At 40.6% G+C, this 9,792-nt stretch overlaps 1 protein-coding gene across 1 annotated transcript; it reads left to right on the top strand.

Annotated features, from left to right (window-relative positions):
• Positions 1 to 207: 207 nt before the first annotated feature.
• On the top strand, positions 208 to 764 carry PYDC5 (pyrin domain containing 5). The gene is given in 2 exon segments (XM_031654301.1): positions 208 to 401; positions 404 to 764. Coding segments are annotated over 2 exon segments (360 nt in total). The 5' UTR covers positions 208 to 269; the 3' UTR covers positions 632 to 764.
• Positions 765 to 9,792: the final 9,028 nt, after the last annotated feature.

The raw sequence follows: 9,792 nt of genomic DNA, 5'->3' as shown, positions 1-9,792 counted from the left end.
AAATATCAGGAAAATGGATCCCATTTTCTAAGAATTCCGGAGGTGTTGTGTACCCTCTGACGATGTCCTTCCCAGGAAGAAGGACTATCTTGCTTAAAAAGATCTTTCTTATATTTCACCAAAATCTCTTTTAATATACTGTAAACATTTTATTTTCCCTTTCAAAAATAGTAACAGCTCACATTGCTTTATTTTGAACGTTGAATCACTTTTGGTGGTATAATCTTACATAGTTTGGATTCCTTATAAGCTGATCCTAAAGTCGTGAGATGGAGAGTAAATATAAGGAGACACTCTCGCTAACCCCCCTGGATAACATCACTGATGAGGAACTGGAGAGCTGTAAGTTCTTTCTTCCAGATGGGTTTAATATTGCCGCAGGCAAACTACATACTGGAAACAGAGCACAAGTAGCCAACTTGATGATTTAAAATGCTAGCGTGGAGTCTGCAGTGAGGAAGACCGTATTTTTCAGAAGTTGAATTACATGCTTGAGGCAAAATGTCTTCCGGAAGAGGAGGAAACGGGTATACGTGGGAGTCCCGCATCTGCCCGGTCCCTTTCTCAGTCAAGACTTGGCCTTTCCTTTCATGGCATTTTCTGGGAATTATTGATGAGGGAAACGGGATAGCACTAAGCTATTCATGAGGGATCCACCCCGTTATCCAGACACCTCCCATCAGGCCCCACCTCCAACACTAGGGATTGCATTTCAGCATGAAAGTCCCCCAGGGAACGCCGCTGGAATTTGTTTGCTGACTTAGTACGCCAGCCTTGTTCGTTACTCCCTTTTACTGAAAAATCACTCCTAAGAAGTGTTTGTTACAAATTCCACAAATCCATCCCAGCCTTTGTTTTCATCTCTTGTTCCAGCCCTCAGGGCTGCCACTTCCATTAGTCATCTTTTTCTCTTCTCCAGTTCAATTGCAGAGAACATGAACATGGAATTTCAATCTTCTCAAAACCTCATGTACACGGTTTACCAAAGATTTGAAGAGAAAGGAAAGAAATCATGGCACTGGAAAAAAATAAACTGGAATACTAGGTCATTTTGTTCTCCCACACAGCCTGCCCATTCTTCTCCCTGTCCCCGGCCTGCTGTGGCCCCAGACCATCCTTTCTTCAAGGGAGTCTTGTATTCATACATCCGCTCTTTCAAATTCAGATATTATTTATCTTTCTATTTCCTTCCACTAATGACAACATAAGCTACCCGCACACAAAACCTGTTTTTATATTGTTGGACAAATCATTGAATGTCTCCATCTTATCTGCATTTTGTTTATATTTCTGATTTTTTTCTCTATGTGCAATTAATATATCCTTTACTTATGTCTGTATGATTAAAATTGACCAACAAAGGAGCATCTCACACAAGGATCCCCAAAATGAGAGCCTCCAAATGTAACAATTTAGAGATTTTTAAGTTCAACTCTAACAGCAAAACCTATGACATCTTTTGCTGTGTGTGTGTGTGTGTGTGTGTGCGCGCGCGCGCGCGCGCACGCAAGCACACAATATGGATAACATGGTTTCTACGTTCACGTGATTTCTATGAAGGCGAGATGAGACCGGGTAAGTGATGATATAAGCCATAGTTCTATACAGATATAAACTGTTAGGCAATATTTAAGGCTCTTTAGTGAAAGTGCTGGTTGTCTTATGCATTATATTTTCCTGGGTTATTCAAAGTCGAAAGTGTAGTGCTTAGATATTGCCACAAGGTGGCAGTAACGTCACATAATGTGCGGAAGCAACTACCGGACCTGCAGAAATCAATTAAGTTCCTTTACAGCTCTAAATTTCTATTCTAGATCACGCCTAGGCCTACTTTGAAAATAGCAAATTTATTTATTTGTGCCCCATGCTACCCTTAACTATCCCTGGAGGAAACCAGTTTTTTGTTGTATTTTCTGTAGGTTTCAACTTTCATTCCTTGTTGAAAGTTCTCTCTGCATAACCATTGCTATGCCTGCACATGGAGCACTGTGTAGTATTCTACCCACGACCTCACCTCATGCAAGATAGAGGAGGTCTGGAGAAATCTTTAATGAAGAAGGTTAATAATTATTTTATGGGAAAGATCAGTAGATGGAGAGACAGATGACAAAATATGAGGACATTTAAACCTGGAGAAAGGAAGCTGAGCAAGCTTATGATCAAATTCTATAAAAATGCTGTAAGATTAACATAGAAAGTTGAAAATGATAAATGAAATAATAAGTGAGACATCTGCACATTATTATCAATGAAGAAGAGATTTACAGTGGGCAGACATACTCGTCCACAAATACTGCATCTGTATCACTGTGTGTGAGATGAAATGTGGCTGATGTGATGTGGTAGAACGATAGGTTGATTCCCTTGGCCTCCTTTGACTCTGTTTTTTCTCCTGTACTCTCAACACAGAAGGGAGACTTTATCTTCATACCTCTCTGAAACCAGTTTCATGGAACTAAGTTACCTTTGAAAGTTAGTTTTACTAATTCTTAGTAGACATTCCTCTACACTATCCCTGACAGAGTCTATGACTTTCTATTGTTTGAAATGTAGTGATATATTGTTAGATATATAGTTTACAAATATTTTGTCCCATTCTGTAAGCTGTTCCTTCATTCTGTTGATTGTATCCTTTACTGTGCAGAAGCTTTTGAGTTTGATGTAATCTCATTTATCCATTTGTGCTTTTGCTGCCTGTGCTTTTGAGGTCTTATTCAAACAATTCTTATACCAATGTTCTGAGGCATTTTCTCTATGTTTTCTTCTGGTAGTTTCATAGTTCTGGATCTTATCTTTAAGTCTTTAATTCATTCTGAGTGACTTTCACATGTTGTGAGAGTTGAGTCTAATTTTATTCTTCTTCATGTGATTATTCAAAACATGTAAGGAATTCAAAGAACTCAATACTCGATATAAAATAAACAAAAACAAAATAAAATAACTTGATTACAAAGTAGACAAAAGCCTGAATAGACATTTATCAAATGAAACCATACAAATGGCTGCCAGGTATATGAAAAATACTCCACATCACCAAACACTGGGTAATGCAAAGTAAAGCCATAATGAGATTTCACCTCCTCCCAGTTTGAACGGCTATTATCAAAAAGACAAGCGATAACAAATGTCAGCAAGGATGTGGAGAAAAGGGAGCTCCTTACACTGTTGGCGAGAATGTAAAGAGCCATTATGGGAAATAGTATGGAGGCACCTCAAAAAATTAAAAAGAGAAATACCATATGATGTAGCAGTCCCGCCACTGGGTTTATAGTAAGTAGACATGAAATAAGTATGTTGGAGAGCTCTCTATACTCTCATATTTATTGCAGCACCTTTCACAGTTATGAATGGCACTATTCACAATTCACATTGATTCACGTGGATTCAGTCTAAGTGTCCACTAGTGGATGAATGGATAAAGAAAATGTGGAGGCACACGCTGACAGACATACAGATGCACTTAAATTTATACGAAAAATCACTGGACCTCGTTGCTAACTTCCATTACGGCAGAATGCAGAACAGACCATGGGATTCTTTCATTGCCAAGTTCATGGGACCCTTTCCATATGGTCAACACCAGACCAGAAATTTAACCAGTTCCAGCCCAAGTGTCATCACCCAAATGTGAGAAGGCTGCCCACTACTGAAAGGTTTTCAATTAAGATAGGTACTCTTTTTTGGAACATGTGACGTGAGTATAGACAATTGTGTTTCAGTTTGACTGGGAAGATAAAACTGTTTTCTGGATAGAGGAAGAAAGCCCAGGTCTGTGCTCTCAGGGTAGTCTGGGGAAATTGAAAGTGTGGTTTGGGTAAGACAGTACCTGGTAGAAAGGACATCCAGGCAGAATCAGTGCACATTCAGTGCAAAAGGTGGCTTTAGTGGCCAGACAAATGGCCTTTTGTGAGGAAGGCTATGCACACTGCTTTCAGCAGCTCTGGCCAGTTCTAGCTGAATCTACAGAACCTGACAGGGCAGGATTGATGAACTCCTAAATTAGAAACACCTGGGTGCCAGGTAAGTGAGGACTGCTTCACACATACAAAAAGTATGGAGAAAGACGTGTGGCTTGTCAACCAAAAGTAAAATCCTAAGCCCTTCACTGACTGAACAGACCCCTTCTTGGCCAAGGGGACCCCAGGAAAACCTTAAAACTGAGTTCCTGGCCATCCTGGGTGGGAGGTCAGACACACCTCATTATACCCTGCCTCCATTTTATGGTTTAGACACAACAACTGATCAGCATTGTTAAAACACAGATTATCAAACTGACAGAACAGACTCCTCGTGGCAAAAAAATACTAAATGATACACAGGACCTAGGGCCATGCCAGGCAAGGATTAAGTCATGAACTCCAACACTTAAAGAATAAACAATGTTCTAGTACTTCCAGTCCAGGCCAGAGGAATTAGGCAAGAGAAAAAACAATAAAGGGCAAGAGTAAGTCAAACTATCTTTTTTTGCAGATAACATGAATATCTAAAAAACCATAGTCTCAGCCCCAAAGCTCTATCAGCTGATAAACAACTTCAGCAAAGTTTTAGTATACAAAATCAATGTACAAAAATAAGTAGTATTCCTATACACCAACAACTGCCAACCAGAGCACCAAAACAGGAATGCAATCCCATTCACAACTGCCACTAAAAGAGTAAAATACCCAGGAATACAGCTAACCAGGAAGGTGAAAGATTTCTACAATGAAGGTTATAAAACACTTCTCAAAGAAATCTGAGATGACACAAACAAATCGAAAAACATTTCATGCTCATGGATAAAAATAATTAATTTCATTAAAATGGCCATACTGCTCAAAGCAACATACAGATTTAATGCTATTCCTATCAAATTACCAATGACATTCTTCACAGAACTAGAAAAATCTACTCTAAAATTAATATGGAATCGAAAAAGAGCCTGAATAGCCAAGGCATTCTTAAGCAAAAGGAATAAAGCTGGAGGCATCATGTTAACTGACTTCAAACCATACCACAGGGCTACAGTAACCAAAGCAGCATGGCATTGATACAAAAACAGATACACAGACCAATGGAACAGAATAGAGAGCTCAGAAATAAGGCCATACACCTACAACCATCTGATCTTTGGCAAAGCTGACAGAAGCAAGCAATGGGGAAAGGACTCCCTATTAATAAATGGTGCTGGGAGAACTGGCTATCCATATGCAGAAGATTGAAACTAGACCTCTTCCTTACACTATATACAAAAATTAACTCAAGCTGAATTAAAGACTTAAATGTAAAATCCAAAACTATAAAAATCCTGGAAGACAACTTAGGCAATACCATCCTGGACATAGGAATGGTCAAAGGTTTCATAACAAAGATTCCAAAAGCAATCATAACAAAAGCAAAAATTGAAAAATGGAATCTAATTAAACATAAGAGCTTCTGCACAGCAAAAGAAACTATAAACAGAGCAAACAGACAATATATATAATAAAAGAAAATTTTGCAAACTATGCATTTGACAAATGTCTAATATCTAGCATCTATAAGGAATTTAAACAAATTTACAAGAAAAAAACAAACAACCTTGTTGAAAAGCAGGCAAAGAATATGAACAGATTTTTTCAAAGAAGACATATGTGTGGCCAAAAAGCACATGAATAAAAGCTCAATAGGACTGATCATGAGAAAAATGCAAATCAAAACCACAATGAGATATGTCTCACAACAGTCAGAATGGCTATTATTTTGTTTTTAATTTTTTTTTTTTTTTTGAGATGGAGTCTCACTCTGTCACCCAGGGTGGAATGCAGTGGCGCAATCTCAGCTCACTGCAACCTCTGCCTCCCAAGCTCAAGCAATTCTCCTGCCTCAGCCTCCCTAGTAGCTGGGATTACAGGTGCCCACCACTGCATCCGGCTACTTTTTATATTTTTAGTAGGGACAGGTCTTTGTCATGTTGGCCAGGTAGATCTCAGGTGATCTACCCACCTTGGCCCCCAAAAGTGCTGGGATTACAGATGTGAGCCACTGCCCCTAGCCAGAATGGCTATTATAAAAAAGTCAAAAAATAACATGCTGGCAAAGTTGTGGAACAAAAGGAATGCTTATACACTGTTGGTGGGGTATAAATTAGTTGAACCATTGTAGAAAGCGGTGTGGTGATTTCTCAAAGAGCCAAAAACAGAACTACCATTCAACCCAGCAATCTCACTACTGGGTACATACATGAAGGAAGATAAATCATTCCACCATAAAGACGCATACATGTGAATGTTCATTGCAGCACTATTCACAATGGCAAAGACATGGAATCAACCTAAATGCCCATCAACGGTAGACTGGATAAAGAAAATGTGGTGCATATACATCATGGAATACTATGCAGCCATAAAAAGGAATAAGATTATGTCTTTTGTGGGAACATAAATGCAGCTGGAGGCCATTATCCTTAGCAAACTAACACAGTAACAGAAAATCAAATACCACATGTTCTCACTTATAAGCAGGATCTAAATGATGAGAACTTATGGACACAAAGAAGGGAACAACATATACTGGGGTTTACCTGAGGGTAGAGAGTTGGAGGAGGGAGAGGATTAGAAAAAAATAACCATTGGGTACTGGGGTTAGTACCTGGGTGACAAAATAATCTGTACAACAAAACCCCTGTGACATGAGTTTAACTATTTAACAAACCTGCACATGTACCCCTGAACCTAAAATAAAAGTTTAAAAAGGATAAACTATGGTCTAACTGTGACAAAGTTATTTTTTTACATCTCTAGCAGCTAGACAAGCACTGACCTTAAAATAAGCAATATTAAAACTGTTAAAACTTATCCATCTCACAGGTGCTGATTAACTGAGCCCCTCTTCGATCAGCCATAACTACAGCTTTGATTGGACAAAAGACTGATTTCAATATTGTTATCCTGATAAGAAGACAACCAAACATGGACTGACTTGCCAGTTTGCAGAGACTGTGCCCTTGTGTACCTTTGTGTCCTGAAAAGACCTTTGATGTATATGTTCTAATTGTAATACATTTCAGTGTTAACTCTACACCACAAAGTGAACATGGGTCATATGCTACATGCATGTTTGCTCAATATGCATGTGCATGTGTCAAGACCATTGATTAGTTCATTCTCACACTGCTAAAAACACATGCAAGACTGGGTAATTTATAAAGGAAACAGATTTAATTGACTCACAGTTCAGCATGGCTGGGAGGCCTCAGGAAAATTACTATCATAGCGGAAAGCACCTCTTCACAGGGCAGCAGGAGAGAAAATGAGTGCCAAGCACAGGCGGAAGCCCCTTATGGAACCGTCAGATCTCTTAAGAAGTCACTCACTGTCACAAGAACAGCATGGGGGAAACTGTCCCCATGATTCAATTACTTCCCACTGGGTCCCTTCCATGACACATGGCAATTATTGCAATTCAAGGTGAAATTTGGGTGGGGACACAGAGCCAAACCTTATCAGTTAGCCCATGGGTCCTCCTAAATCTCATGTCCTCACATTTCAAGACAATCATGACCTTCCAACAGTCCTCCAAAGTCTTAACTGATTCCAGCATTAGCACAAAAGTCCAAGTCCAAAGTCTCATCTGATACAATACAAGTCCCTTCTGCTTATGAGTCTGTATAATCCAAAGCAAGTTAGTTACTTCCTATATGCAATGGGGGTACAGACGTTGGGTAAACACACCCCTTAGGAATGGGACAAATTGGCCAAAACAAAGGGTCTACAGGCCCCATGCAAGGCCAAAATCCAATAGGGCAGTCATTAAACCTTAAAGTTCCAAAATGAATGATCTCCTGTGACTCCATGTGTCACATCCAGGTCATGCTGCTACAAGAGGTGGGCTCCCATTGGTTTTACCCCTGTGACTTTTTTACCCCCTTCTGGCTGCTTTTATAGCTGGCATTGAGAGCCTGCGACTTTTCCAGGTGCATGGTGCAAGCTGTTGGTGGATCTATCATTCTGGGGTCTGCAGGACAGTGACCCTCTTCTCACAGCTCCACTAGGCAGTGCTCCAGTGGGGACTCTGGGTGGGGGATCCAACCCCACATTTCCCTTCCATACTGCCCTAGCACATGTTCTCCATGAGGGCTCTGCCTCTGTAGCACACTTCTTCCTGGACATCCAGGCTTTTCCCTACATCCTCTGAAATCTAGGCAGAGGTTCCCAAATCTCAATTTTTGACTGCTGTGCACCTGCAGGCCCAACATCACATGGAAGCTGCCAAGGCTTAGGGCTTGCACACTCTGAAGCAACAGCCTGAGCTCTACATTGGCCACTTTTAGCCATGGGTGGAGTTCCTGGGACACAGGGCACTAAGCCCCTAGGCTGCACAGAGCAGGAGACCCCTGGACCCAGCCCAGGAAACCATTTTACCCTCCTAGACCTCCAGGCCTGTGATGGGAGGGTTTGCCTTTATGGTCTCCAATATGCCTTGGAGATATTTTCCCCATAGTATTGGTGATTAGCATTTGACTCCTCCTTACTTACACAAAGTTCTGCTGCATGCTTTAATTTCTTTCCAGAAAATGGGTTTTTCTTTTCTATTGCATTACCAGGCTGCCTATTTTTCAAACTTTTATGCTCTGCTTCCTCTTGAATGCTTTGCTGCTTAGAAATTTCTTCCACTAGATACCCTAAATCATCTCTCTCAAGTTCAAAGTTCCACAGATCTCTAAGACAGGGGCAAAATGCTGCCAGTGTTTTTGCATAGCAAGAGTGACCTTTACTCCAGTTCCCAAAAAGTTCCTCATCTCCATCTGAGACCACCAGCCTGGACTTCATTGTCTGTATCACTATCAGCATTTTGGTCAAACCCATTCAACAAGTCTAGGAAGTTCCAAACTTCCCCACATCTTTCTGTCTTCTGAGCCTTCCAAATCTCCAGGAAGTTCCAAACTTTCCCACATTTTTCTATCTTCTTCTGAGCCCTCCAAACTTTTCCAACCTCTGCCTGTTACCTAGTTCCAAAGTCACTTCCACATTTTCGGTTATTTTTACAGCAGCACTCCACTCTTTCCCAGTACCAACTTGTATTAGTTCTTTGTCATGCTGCTAATAAAGACATACCTGAGACTGGGCAATTTATGAAGGAAAGAGGTTTAATTGACTCACAGTTTAGCATGGTTTGGAAGGCCTTGGGAAACTTACAATCTTTGTGGAAGGCACCTCTTCACAGGGCAGCAGGAGAGAGAATGAGTGCTGAGCAAAGGGGGAAGCCCCTTATAAAATCATCAGATCTCATGAGAAATCAGTCACTATAACAAGAACAGTATGAGGGAAACGGTCCCCATGATTCAATTACCCTCCCACTGGGTCCCTTCCATGGCACGTGGCAATTATTACAATTCAAGGTGAGATTTGGGTGGGGACATAGAGCCAAACCTTATCACTTAGCTCATAGTTCCTTCCAAATCTCATGTCCTCACAGTTCAAGACACAATCATGCCTTTCCAACAGTCCCCCAAAGTCTTAACTAATTCAAGCATTAACACAAAAGTCCAAGTCTAAAGTCTCATCTGAGACAAGGCGAGTCCCTTCCACCTATAAGCCTATGAAATCCAAAGGAAGTTAGTTACTTCTTAGATATAATGGGGCTAAAGGCATTGGGTAAATACATTTGTCCAAATAGGAGATATTGACCAAAATAAAAGGGCTGCAGACCCCATGCAAGTCCAAAATCCAATAGGGCAGTCGTTAAAGCTTAAAGTTCCAAAATATTATACTCCATGTCTCACATCCAGGTCATGCTGATGCAAGAGATGGGCTCCCACAGTTTTGGGCAACC

This window comes from Papio anubis, chromosome 1, assembly GCF_008728515.1.
Source record: "Papio anubis isolate 15944 chromosome 1, Panubis1.0, whole genome shotgun sequence".
In the NCBI taxonomy this organism is placed as follows: Eukaryota; Metazoa; Chordata; class Mammalia; order Primates; family Cercopithecidae; genus Papio; species Papio anubis.
The sequence above is the reverse complement of the archived record's forward strand: the minus strand, read 5'-3'. Positions and strand labels throughout refer to the sequence as shown.